Source organism: Meles meles, chromosome 17, assembly GCF_922984935.1.
Source record: "Meles meles chromosome 17, mMelMel3.1 paternal haplotype, whole genome shotgun sequence".
Classification (NCBI taxonomy): domain Eukaryota; kingdom Metazoa; phylum Chordata; class Mammalia; order Carnivora; family Mustelidae; genus Meles; species Meles meles.
This window is the reverse complement of record NC_060082.1, coordinates 24,702,704-24,716,755: the sequence shown is the minus strand read 5'-3', so window position 1 is coordinate 24,716,755 and position 14,052 is coordinate 24,702,704. Positions and strand designations below refer to the sequence as shown.

Below are 14,052 nucleotides of genomic sequence, written 5' to 3'. Positions count from 1 at the left end.
ATGATTTTAGACACTTAGAAACCTAAAGGACTCTTTGTCATGACTTTGATGACAATTATGTTTAATGGATTGTATTGAAAATTGAAACTAGAATTTTAGTTTGCATACTGTCCTCACCTATACACCAGGGTAGAGAACTCCATTTTCCCATCTTGCATGTTATCTCTTTTTCAGATATCCTGAAACCATCCTTACAAGTGTAATTTAATTTGCTGCCATGTGGGTAAAGCTTAGGTTTCAATCTTTCTTTTATTTCTTCTGAAGATTCAGATGATTTAATGGGTCCATGTTCTGTATGAAGTGGTTGAGGACACCCCAGTTTTTCTGTATGAAGAACAGAGATCAAAGGGTCAAGTATAGATATGATGTATAAATTGAAAAATGCAATCAAATACCATTTGGGGTTTTAAAATAAGGATAACTTGAACAAATTAAATTACTGAAAAACTGAAAACATTTGAAACTTGCAAGCATATGTATCTCCATAAAATCTGTGCTATTATCTCCTTGTTTGCTATGCCCTTGCATTCTTGTCCTGTTCATTATGAGGTATAAAATAGGTGTAAACAGAAATTTTCTATGGTATTTGCACAATAACCCAAAGTTGTCTAATCATTTCACACAAGTGAAAGAATTCTGATTGAATTGTATACCTAGTTTGTAATTTACTGCTTCCAGGTAAAGTGAAACAGATCTAGAGAAAGGCCTTCATGTTGTTCCTTTACACAAAGCGCAGAGGAGCGTTAACCTCATTTGGAAGAATGTTATAAAGCAAGTTATGCGCTACTGACCAACACAGCGTGGTAATGACTGCCATCTTCCATCCTGGCACACAATTTCTTCTGCATCCTGAATTATATAATTGTCTTGACAGACAACAGATACTTTTTCTCCATCCTGATAATTCACCGTCGTTGCCATATTTTGAGCATTGGGAATCTGAGGTGGAGGGGGGCATGACTGCGTTCTAACTTCTAAAAATATTAAAATTAGATTTCTTGATTAAAAATAATAAGTTAAACATATTAATAAGATAATTAAACAGAAAACTCAATAACAATATATCATTAATGATCAAATAATGACATTATGGTCTATATTTAAAAATACTCTTCAGCTTGTAGAGCACTTTAATATATCACATGTGGCTTATATTCTCACCGTCTTACTTGTAGTATCTTCGTTTTATTCTTTCTGTGATAAATCTTGCATAATTTATGTTAAAACTTCTTTTAAAGATTTCTTTTTTTTTAAAGATTCTATTTCTTTATTTGACATAGAAAGAGAGAAAGTGAGAGAGAGAGAGAACACAAGCAGAGGAGTGGGAGAGGGAGAAGCAGGTTTCCCGCCCAGCAGGGAGCCTGATGAGGACCCTGGGATCATGACTGAGCCGAAGGCAGACACTTAATGACTGAGCCACCCAGGTGCCTCTCTTTCAACAATTTCTTCCTTCCTTTCTTTCTCTCCCTCTTTCCTTCCTTCTTTCTTTCTTTTTAAAAAGATTTTATTTATTTGTTTGGCAGACAGATATCACAAGTAGGCAGAAAGGCAGGCAGAGAGAGAGGAGGAAGCGGGCTTCCTGCTGAGCAGAGAGCCCGAAATGGGGCTCAATCCCAGGACCCTGGGATCATGACCTGAGCCAAAGGCAGAGGCCTTTACCCCACTGAGCCATCCAGGCGCCCCTCTGTTAATGTTTCTAACCATTTGGAGATTCTAACTGAATTGTCCATTCAGTAAGAGGCACTACATAAATACTGAGTGGACAATTCAGTTAGAACTTGAGCTTAATGAGTGAGTCACACAGGCACCCCAAAAGAGAGATATTTCTTCAAAAATACAGCTTCCTTGCATTGAGAAAAGATAGTAAGAAAATCTGAATATTTCACTACTTATTAAAGAAACTGAATTCTTCATCAAGAAAAACTTCCAAAAAAAAAGCAAATTATATATCATATGACTTTATAGGTGAAGTCTATCAATCATGCAAGGTAGAAATAATAAAATGATAATATGCATAATAATAATATCATATAAATACTTTCAAGAAGCAGAGAACAGTCCTCAATTTGTTTTATAAAGCCACGATAATCCTAATAACAAAACTTGGGAGATGCATTTAAAGGAGAAGTAACTATAGATTTATATTCTCCATGAATATAGATGCAAAACTCCTTAAAAATATATCAGCAAATTGAGTACATGAAAATATAGAAAGAATAACATCTCACCACCTAGTAGAATTAACTCTAGGAAGGAGAGATTTGTTCAACATTCCAAAATTTATGTATATAACTCACTGTATTAACAGCATGAAGGGAGTCATATTATCATATCAAGAGATACATAAAAAGCACTTAAAAACATTCAGCATTGGTTGATCATAATTTCTCACTCAGTTAAGTGAGAATAGAAGGTAATTTCCTTAAACTGATACAGGGCATTTACAGAAATCCTAAACTGACATTATACTTGTGGTGAAATGTTGAATACCCTCTCCCAGTGATCAGGAATGGGACAAAGATGTATGTTCTTATCTCTTCCTTTCAACAGTTTAGCAGAGGTCCTAGTCAGTGAATAAAAATGAACGGGCAAAAATAAAATCTTGTATTTTCAGTGATATAATTGCTTACAAAAATTGCAACAGATCTACAAGACAGTACCTAAAATGAATAATGCAACTGGCATAGTGTCAGAGTATAAAATCAATGAGCACAATTCAAGTGGGAGGATCGATGTATAGGAAGAAACTGACCTCACCTCCTCCCAGTGAATCACAGGTATATATGGAACAATTTCCTCTGAAAACTAGCTGGATAGCTCCTTCACAACAATCAGTGAAAGGGCCACTTCCAGGTGGGTAGGAGAGTCAGAGACCCAGTAGGGACAGAAACCCCACTCCTGGCAGGGCCACACACAGTCAGTTGTTCTCCCACACAAGCTTCTCCCTGAGCAGAGAGAGGTTTGTGTCCCACATCAGCACCCCAAACTCTGCGACCTGCAAAAGCAAGATGAGTCCCCAAGACACCTGGCTTTGAAAACCAAAGGGTCTCACATCCAGGAGACCCAGTGGGCTGCAGAGAACAGAGATTTTTTTTTGAAATAAAGATTTTATTTATTTAAATAAAGATTTAATTTATTATTTGACAGAGAGAGAGAGAGAGAGAGAGAGGGAGCAAAAGCAAGGGGAGCAGTAGGCAGAAGGAGAGGGAGAAGCAGACTTCCTGTTCAGCAGAAAGCCTGATGTGGGGCTCGATCCCAAGACTTTGAGATCATGACCCAATTGGAAGGTAGTCACTTAACCCACTGAGCCACCCAGGAGCCATGGTCCCTCAGGGGACCATGTGAGAAGGAGATTCATTTGCAATCTTAAAGCATTTACCTGAGAGGCAGGGATCTGTTGGGACTCTTTCCCCCATGGAGATGCTGGCACTTTTTCTCCTTGTTGGTAACACCCGCAGGTGCACTCCAGCCCAAGGCTCTCCTGGGGCCCCAGCCCTGCCTTCTCCCACTGCCTTGCTAAAGCTGGCAAGCATGCTCAGCCCACAGAGGGGACGCTCCTTGATCTCCTGGCTCTCCTGGCCAGAGGGGCTTGCCTTTCTGGGTCCCACAGGACTGTAACACTGGAGAGGTCTTTTGTGGCAGGCTACCACCTCCAGGGCACTCCACAGACAGCGGACTGAAACACACCCCCAGGCTTGCTGTGACAAAGGCCTATTTACGTGTCCTGGAACGTTAGTTCCGGGGGCACTTCAGATTTGCGACACATCTGGAGGCTTCCCCGGGAACGGGAACTTTAGGGGGACGAGGGGGACGCCAACTTTGTGCTCTCTTCAGCCTCAAAGAAAACCCAAACGCTAATTCTTAAAGCTACCTGATGGGATGTTAATTTAAGGCCACCACGTTTCTGGGTTTTGTTTTATAGCAGACTAAGGCACTGATGCAATTAATACTTAGGAATAGTGTTTGGGCTAGTTTCTGAATTTCCTTCCAGCTGAAAAATTATGTGTAGTGATACATAAGCAAAAAATTTTAAAAGATGCAAAAATACTAAAGCTGTAAGTTAGGAAGAAATAGAGTAAATTTTTGAAAACAAGAGCTTACCCGTGCAGTTTAGTTCGGGGTTCCATCGCCCATTTATGCATGTTGAGTGTTTCCACTTTGTTGCTGAAATGTCTCTGCATTTATAACTTATTTTCTCATTATGATCATATACACTCTTAGGTAATGGTTGTGCCTCTTGTCTAGTCAAGGTGTATTTACATTTTTCAAGTTCATCAGTTGCTATAAAATGAAAATATTCCCTTGAAAAGACTAATAAGAATCAAAGCAACTACTACAAAAAAATAACTTAGAGTCAATGGTATAATGAAATTAGCATCTGAGCCCATAAATCCCACCAACCAATCTACTCCTGACCACATGGCATGAGATGGGCTCTTACGTATGAACATAAGTCTTATGTCCAGTCCTGGAGATTTCTGGGAAAATGTCCATCATAAATACCTTCTGCACTTTGGGGATTAGAAAAGTGTAAGAGGCTGACTTTTTAGGATGATCTGCATACTGAACAGTCATCACCTTGACTACATTTGGTCCCACATATATCTGTGGAAGTAGAATGTGTGAAATTGCTAGCTTAAACGTATTTTTTCAATAAGGGAAATGTAGTACAATAAGAAAAGTACAGCTAAGATGTCTCTCACAGAATGTGAGTATTTAAGTAGATCTTCTGCATGATCACTAAAAAATAAGAACAGATTCTTGAAATTAGAAGCCTATTTTAGTTTTACCGATTCTGAGTTAAATATACCACCTGTTTATATAGCTACATATTTCCAAAATTCAATACAGATTGAAGTAAGTACGATTGATATAGAGGTCTTTATTAATGATTTGTTAATGGTTAGCCAACGAAGTAATGATTTTGTAATAAAAAATAAAACAAAGAAGACTAACTCAAAACACACTAGAGACTGAGAATTAGTCCTGTTTTTAAGGCTTGTCCACAATGTTGAGGGAGACAAAACAAGGTGTTCAGGTGATGGTAACTGAGGGACGAAAGGAGTGGTGGTAGTTGTTGTCGTTGCCCTACGACTGATTGGTTTCTGAAGGAATTTCTTTGTTTATTAGGAGAAAATAAACATTCGGAGAAGAGTGAACAGCTAGACTAGCTGGATGTACGATATTAATACTGAATGAAGAAAATTGGAGTAAGGTCTATGATAGGTGTAAGGGGATTATGTTAAGCTGAATATAGGTAGAAGTTTAACCTTTGGAAGGCAAACCCTGAGATCAGAAAAGAATAATAATTGAAGCAGATAATTTAGAATAAGAATGAAAAGTTGAATGTTTTCATGCCTGTTATAACTTTGGGGTTTTCCCCTATATGAAATAAAGGGTGATCATTTGTGGAGATAGAAGAGGACAAAGATGAGGTTTGGTCTTGAAGGACTGACAATACTTCCAGTGGGAATGTGTTTAGCGAAAACGTAAGGATTAATAAACAACAAAAGTTATGATTCATTCAACAAACTCCTGTTTAATGTGTGCTGTATGTCTGCCAGTCTTTTGGGTATTGGGAATACATCATGAACAAAAGAGGAGTAAATCTCTTTCATGGAGTGTGCCCAAGCCCTGCCTTCTCCTTGGAACAATTAATGCCTAGAAATCTGATGAATAAGTAAGACGGGACACCCAGGGCTCTCTTTGAATGTAGGACTCAGGAAAACTCTAGGAAAGAACTCCTTGCAAGAGAAAAATGAAAAGGGTCCCCAATATTTTCCATGTTAGTCATAAAAGACTTCGTCATCCAAAGGTCAGAATGATTTACATACATCAACCTGAGTGAAGTCATCCATCAGATTTGTTTCCTGGCCTAACTTCGACTGCCTCTTTTGACGGAGTTCTACTGATTGAGAGGGCCTGCAGCCCACCCACCCTCACCACATTAACTTGTTGCATTTGAAACAGATTGGAAAATTGTTAGAGACTTCGAGAGATGCAAGATTCCTATAGGAATGTAGCAAGTGGGTATTAACTTCCTTTTTCCAGGGTTTGAAATTAAGAGTACCACCTAAAAACAAAAATGTTCTATTTTCCTGGCAATTAGTACTCCTATTTAAATCATATGAATAACCATAAGTAAAATTTAGCTTCGTACTTATAAACAGTGTTAATACCAGGACAGAAATACTGATAAAATTCTATTGCTAATTTGTAGACATATAATGAACTATAAGTGATGTCTGCCTTCATCATTATTTAAGAACTGACTTTTTAAAATAAGATTTTATTTACATATTTGAGAGAGAGAGAGCATGAGTAGGAGGGTCAGAGGGAGAGGGAGAAGCAGACTCCCTGCTGAGCGGGAAGCCTGAGGTGGGGGTTCAATCCCAGGATCCTGAGATCATGAGGCGAGTGGAAGGCAGATGTTTAACTGACTGAGCCACCCAATCCCCCTGTGAGGGGACATTTTCAAGAATATACTTAAATTTCAAAAATATGTTCACAAATATAGTTTTTACAATAAAATGTTAAATTTCATTGACTGTTTATTTGAGAAGTGTCTTCTCACCGATGCATTGAGGAAGTGGGGTCCACATTCCATTAATACATGTAATTGACTTGTGTCCAATCATTGTAAAGTCTTCTTTGCAGTTGAACTCTACTGAATCTCCATGGTGATAGGGAGGGGCAGAAGACTCAACAACAGAGCCGTAATGAAGTTCAGGTATCTCTCTACATGTACTCTCCACCTCTGTCAAAATTTCATAAAAATATGTTTACTTATAAAATGCAATTTATGTGTTTATATGAATACAGAGAGTGTTGATTTCTGTTTAAATATGATTTTTTATACATTACCAATACACATAGGCAAGTCTGTCCATTGTCCGTCAACGCACTGAATTTTATTAAAACCTTTCATCAGAAATCTTGTATTGCAAACATATTCCACCAAATCATTGTGTTCATAGATTTCTTTTTGTGTTTCTTTAACTTCCCCATTGAGGAGTTGAGGAGGTGGAGCACACTGTTTTGTTTGCTCTAGAAGAGAAATACTGTGTAAATAATGGTTAAATTATCTATTCTACAACTTAAAAATCCATAAAATAAAGAGTTTTTAAAATTAATTTATATAATTTATAATATAATTTATTATAGCATTCTTAAACAACGGTGTTACACCAGAAACATGTCTCCCAGTTCTATTACTTACACTGAATGAGAGTATTGGAAGTATATTTAAGTCCAGAAAATATGTTTAATAATCTAGATATTCTAAAGATGTATGCAAACCAATTAATAAATGTGGTTGTGTAATTACAGCAATATTCATATTCCATGGAAACATTTTATCAAAAGTGAGAAAATGCCATGATTTGAAGCAAGCATTTTATCAAGATGTTTTAACTTTGATTAAGCATACATATGATTGAATTGACAATAAGTTGCTTGAATATCATTTAGACACAATGAAACTTGAGGAAAGGCCCATGCTATACAAAGTGTCCAATATTATTGGTGGAACTGTACGCAAAAGGAAAAATAACAAAAGGAATGTGAGACATCATATGTGTATCAATGCATACTTCCACTACATATTTCAAGAAACAATTGGAGATTAATTGCTTAAATAAGGAAGTCTGAGGTATCTACCTACCCAGTACATGTCCTGGCTTAATGCACTAGATTATAGACACACTCAAAGCCAACAGAAAATTGAGATGTAAAAAAAGGCTGATATCCAAATCCTAATTCTTGTTTTAGCAATTGTAAGATAGATATTCACCTTTACATGTTGGAAGATTAGGGGACCATCCAAAGTGATAACATTGAACTGAATCTGGTCCAACTCTTTTAAGTCTTGACCTGCAGGAGAATTTCAACACGTCTCCAACTCTATATTTGTACTTTCTGGGGTGAGGAATTAAGTTTTCTTCTACTTCTGGAACCTTGCATTCTATTTCTATAAAAAAATAGGTCAAATAAGTCAAATAATTTGGTGAGAATATTTAATCAATCATCACCAAAGTAAATTTTATGTGTCTTATAAAAATGAGGATTTGAATACTGCATATACAGAGTGGCATCAGATAAATCCTCCTCCTTGAAAAATTTTCCATATTGGATTTTACACACCTTCTAAATTCATAGGGGACTAAGGAATATTAAGGCATTGAGTAGCAATATATGTATCCTGAAAATTTATTTGTAATGTGAACTTGCTTATATTGGATCTGGTTTTATAACTGCCATTTATTTATAAAATATAATGTGATATTGTTTTGTACTCTCAAAACATGAAAGTATTCTTACATTAAAAAAAGTGATGCTATAATTTTAAAATTACACTCAAATAAGAATTGGTATTTTAATTTAATGTAAATATAATTGGAGAACCAGAACACACTTAAGGCATTTCTAATGTGGCTTAAAGACATATTAAATTTGCTTAATTTATATTATATTATATCATGTTAATTATATTAGTAAAGAAATAAAACTGAACCATAAACTGAAACATAAAACAAAATAAACATGTTCAAGGCCACATAGCTAGGCATATTCTATGTGTCCTGAGTATTTAATAATATACAATTATCTATTCTTATTGCACCTATAATTTATATCATCTGTTAATAAACTGTTGATTATTCTGATTCAATTTAAGAATATGAAAATTATCCCTTTAAATTTATCAGGTTTGTGACATTTGTGACATTTATGACATTCCTAAATATTATAAAAAATGCATTTTTCAAATTTGGAACCTTCCTATCTTGCCAATTAATTTGCAAAATTACATACTGGAATTTATATATTAGAATCATACTAAAATGAAAAACAATCCTTTGACATAGTAGAGCATTTGTAATTAGTAAGACATTTTACAGATGAAGAAGAGTGAACAAAACTCCAAATAAGCCTGGTTGTTGCCCTAGCATACATGTTTAGTCAATGATGGAATTACAATTTAGTCAATGATGGAATTGGAATTATGTTGGCTGACTCCACAGGATTCACTTACACTTCCTTATTCTTTAATCTCTTCCTTCTCTCCACATCTATGAGAACAGTCATTCCAAAATGTTTTCTTCTCCCTGTTCTCTGGGTCCTCCTTTTTCTAGCTACTTTGCCACCAATTTCTCTTCTGCCTGACACCTAAATGTTGGAATGCTTCAGGGCTCAGTCTTGAGCTCTCTTCCCTTTTTATTCTGTATTCTTTTCCAGTTTGCTATCATCATTTATTGGGTGACAATTCCAAATATATCTCTCTTAGTTAGACCCATATATTCAGCTCTGCAGTTTACATATCCAATTTTGACTGTCCATGGGCAGCTCAACCATAACGTGCTCAAAAGTTGTCATGTCAAGTCAAAAGTTGTGATGTTCCTCCCAAAGTGCTCTTTCTTCTGCCAGCACCACCTCATAGAAAGGCGTTGCCATTTTCCCGCTTGCTTATGAAAAAAAATTAAAACCAGCATGTGAATCCCTTGACTATTACTCTGTCTTGCATCCAATATTTAGTAAAAATCAGCTGTGTTTTCTACCAAGAAAGTAGATCTCACATGTGTTCTGCTTTACAGTTGGTCAGCCATCACCTTATCCCAATCCCCACACTTACACTCATCCTGCAAAAATTCCTGAATCTTCTCTTGCCCACAAGTACAACATATAGGAAAAAAAACCTTAAAAAAACTAAATAAATTTATATTCTTTTTTCCTTAAGACTTCTTTATGCATCCTTATCAATCAAAAAATTAATCTAAAGGCTGACATGCCTTGAAAATAACCTGAATAATCCTTATTTGCTTCCTATCCCTCCTCAGTTCATAAGTCTCCCAAATCTTGAGTAGAATCTACTGACCCCGATTTTTCCCAAATATTGTTTTGTTGTCAAGGTTTTGTAAATACTGTTCCTTTGACTTGGAACACTACAAATCCACTCTAGTTTCCCAGATTCAAGTCCTACTCCTACTCTTAGAAAATAGTGGCTTCGCAAACACAAAAGAGAATAATGTAATAATTGTCCACGGAACTTGTCAAATTCAGAAAAGAAAGAGCTTTGGGACCTAAAGAAATTAACGCTTGAGGTAGAAGGTGTAAAAGCTGAAACTCAAGAGCAAAATAGCCGAGGAAATTGTTAGAAACTATAATTTTGGTTTTCTTATGCCATACGCTAAAAGAACCCCATTTAAAATAATATGAAAGACTGCATTTGGATTAAGAAATATGATTATACTTTATTTACAAATCTATTATTCATATGGCCCATAGGAAACATTAATGTACTGTGTTCAAGATAAATTATTGTCTTGGGGCGTTAAAACACTCTGTTCTCCCAGTTTACATTAAATCAGGAGACATCTGATTTTAGTCATTACCTCTTAAAAATGACTTTAAATAATGCAAATTTGTTCAAAATGGAACACTTTAAACACATTTTATTGATTTTGTTAATCCTGAAAAAAGGAATACCTGAAAAAACAGCACTTACCATAACATGCTGGTTTATGAGACCAACCATTGTTATCACACACTATGGAACCTGTGCGCCCATCTCTGCTTTCAAATCCATCGAGGCATTCATAGTCCAACGTGTCATTGACTTTAAACCACTCGCTATTGTTTCTGATTCTGGCGTTCTCCAATACTGGCATGTCACAAGATTCTAATGCATAATAGAATCCAAGGTTTCATTTCTAATATTGTTTAATGGACAATGTAATTAAGTCTCATCCCAAGGAGGTCAAAAAAGCTTTATCAATTAGTATGTGCCAATAAATTAAGTATCCATGTTAAAAGAATACCAGTGATAAATCATTGTCCTGAAAAAGTTACTCAAAATGAAAAATTATGTTTCTACACAGATTTTTTCTTATCATTGTGAAAAATTAATTCTAAGAATAATTTTCTCATTTATACTTATGTGTTTATCCCATGTTTATAATAAAATAGGCCGTTACAGGTGTATCAATACTTTATCTAGCAAAGTGGAAGAGCATTTTGTGAATTAAGATGCCAAACTAATTAGGAGTGTGACAAATAGGCCAGATTGGTTGATTTAAGATTAATTTTCAACAGTGCAAGTAATAAACATTCTATAAAACTGTACTTTACAACATAATAATTTCTAAAGCTCATAAGCTTATTTTCTTTCCCCAATATATTCCTAATGGCTGTGTATTTTTTTAAACTTACCAAGATTGAATAGAGAGATAATTCACCTTTTAAAAATTCGTTATAAGGAAGTAAAATGTTAAAAGTTTCAATTTTTGCTAACACAATAGTAGAATGATGTTAATAAAAGTTTTAAATTATTCATCTCAAATGTTATACTGTGTTATGTAGGCAGCTACCTTAAAGCTTTAAAAAAGAAAGCAAAGCTATACTAGTGAAAAATGAGAGAAAGAGATTTTCTCTTCCACGAAAAGAGTGTTTTAATGGATAACTGATTACAATTTAGTATAAAATGAGTGCGATTTGGGAACAACTTTATCATTTTTTTCCTGTGGCTAGTGCCCATAGTAAACATGGAAATGGAAAGAAATATGGAAATGAAAACAGTAGAAATGGATATCCAAATATCCACTTAACTCTGAATATGCTAAATATAGTTCAAACTATCATCGTGTAGCTTTGGAGGATAAGATAAACTGTGCAAATTGTTCTTAGAAAATCTTCATAAATATCTAGGGACAGGGAAATCTTTCAACACAGCTGCACTTGGTACTATCTAGAAACACTTCTGTCTCTAATAAATAGATGTTTATGCAGATTTCCTAAGGGAGAGGATAAATTAAAATTATGCACTATGGACCCAGGTCTTCACTTAAAAATGTAACTTTTAGGGCGCCTGGGTGGCTCAGTGGGTTAAGCCGCTGCCTTCGGCTCGGGTCATGATCTCAGGGTCCTGGGATCGAGTCCCGCGTCGGGCTCTCTGCTCAGCGGACAGCCTGCTTCCCTTCCTCTCTCTCTCTGCCTGCCTCTCTTGTGATTTCTTTCTATCAAATAAATAAATAAAATCTTTAGAAAAAAAATGTAACTTTTATGTCTAGGAACAAAGAATGACATAAAAGTTTAATCACCTTAAAATAGGTACAGTAGTCACAAGGATGTCAGCTAAAAATTAATGAGTTTATAAGAGAATACACATAAGGCTCGCTATCTAGTTTCCAAATCACAGGATGTTTTATGTTAAATAATTAATTAATTAAAGAGAGGAAGTTTTAAAGTGGAAGAAAACTTGAACTGAAAGATGGACTGATATTCCACCCTCCAAGTGATTAATTTTAATAGTAAAAAATATATTTTTTCATTTATCTTTTTAAATGGGAACCACGTCAGTCCTTGCCTGCAGAGAAGAATTAAGTAAGAGTAAACTTTTGCACAGTGATCATCAGGATAATGAATATGAACATAAAATGACTCACTAATACATGTGGGTTGAGGAGACCATCCACTTTCCAGACATGTAATTGATCCTGAAGTTTTACCCTCTGGTGTTACATATCCTGATTTACACTGATATTTTGTTTTTTTATTCAAGGGATATGCAAATTCATATTCAGAAAAAAATCCATTTTCAATTTTTATATCTGATTTTGAGCATCTTTCTGAAAGGGAGAAAGTATAAGGAAAAGATAAGCATATAAATAAACATTTTTATGAAGAATCAAATAATGTAACAATATAAAAAATAATGAGTCATTTATAAATGAAAACCCAGAAAATCTGAATCACCCAAATTCTTGAGACAGAGAAAATAAGCTATGTGCTTCCAAAGACATTAAATCAGGATAGTTCATTAAAAATAAATTTTTTTTTGGAATAAAGAAGCAAAATTCAGAATACTGAGAATCCCTTCTAGGATAATATTAGAAATTTGTCTAATGGATCTGGAATCCTACAGCGTGCCAGAATTATACTGGCAACGGATCCTCTCCGGGTACTTGTTTTAAATATTGTGTACTTAGCATTTCTTTAGCAACCCAGCATTCAGTTAACTAATTGAAATATCTCAGATCAGGTGGTGATCTCAGAGAATCTGCCATCATAGCTACTACAGTTCTGAGAATTTGAAGTGTTTGTCATCATAATTTGGTGCTTGAAACCACATGAGTTTGATGAATATGACACAGATTAACACATTACATTCATTTATCTTCTAATACCAAAATGATGATCCTCAAATTATGTATAGCTTCACTTGAAACAATAAAGAAGACTTCTGTCAGTTACCAGGTCTCTTCACAAAATTCAGCTTTATTTATCAACTAGCCCATGGATAAAGAAGAAATCAAAGGAGAAGACATGGAGTATATATTTTTTCATAATTGGTAATTTTATTCCTTCACATGGGACACCTAACACTCAGGATATGGAATTAAAGTATATAATTTTTTTTTTTTTTTTTAAGACAAGCAATGCCTATGTGGCTCAGTTGGTTGAGCATCTGATTCTTGTTCTCAGCTCAGGTCTTGATCTCAGGACTGTGAGTTCAAGCCCAGTGTTGGACTCCAAGCTGGGCACAGAGCTTACTTAAAAAAATAAATTAAAAAAGATATTAAGTCTTTTCAATTGAATGATAAGAAAAACTTTTAAATAAAATTTTGTGAGATGATACTAAAGTAGTGCTGAGAGGGAAATTTTACCATTATATAACTATGATAGAAAAGAGTAGACAGCATATTGATTCATTGTTTCTGTTTTAAGAAATTAGAAAAAAAAACAGCAAAGAGAACCTAACATACACATAAATTTGAAAATACAGACTGTTTTTAGGGAGATGGTGGAATAGGGTGCTTTATTATTTCTATTTGATTTATTCCTGCTCTAATTTTTATTATTTCCTCCCTCTAATTTTGGGCTTGTTTTGTTTTTCTTTGTTTCTTGAGGTATAAAGTTGGGTTGTTTATATAAGATCTATTTTAATGTAGGAATTTGTCATTAAAAACTTCCCTCTTCCCGTCACTTTTGCAGCATTTCTAAATTTTGTTACATTGTGTTTTTATTTTTATTTGTCTCAAGATTAAAAAAAACACAAAG

At 34.9% G+C, this 14,052-nt stretch overlaps 2 protein-coding genes across 4 annotated transcripts in view; both read right to left on the bottom strand.

Annotated features, from left to right (window-relative positions):
• The window catches only part of EIF2D (eukaryotic translation initiation factor 2D), a 407,204-nt gene that overhangs the window by 32,930 nt on the left and 360,222 nt on the right, over positions 1-14,052 (bottom strand). The gene's annotated exons all lie outside the window — the stretch shown is intronic.
• The window catches only part of CFH (complement factor H), a 72,672-nt gene that overhangs the window by 9,188 nt on the left and 49,432 nt on the right, over positions 1-14,052 (bottom strand). The window contains exons 10-17 of one of the 3 annotated variants that reach the window (XM_045982451.1): positions 12,438-12,620; positions 10,502-10,675; positions 7,793-7,969; positions 6,865-7,047; positions 6,575-6,757; positions 4,102-4,281; positions 792-974; positions 118-324 (exon numbers count right to left, since the gene is read on the bottom strand). In XM_045982451.1, coding sequence (XP_045838407.1) covers positions 118-324; positions 792-974; positions 4,102-4,281; positions 6,575-6,757; positions 6,865-7,047; positions 7,793-7,969; positions 10,502-10,675; positions 12,438-12,620 — 1,470 coding nt within the window. The remainder of the gene's footprint in view (positions 1-117; positions 325-791; positions 975-4,101; positions 4,282-6,574; positions 6,758-6,864; positions 7,048-7,792; positions 7,970-10,501; positions 10,676-12,437; positions 12,621-14,052) is intronic. The other 2 variants (XM_045982452.1, XM_045982453.1) reach the window with 2 other exon arrangements.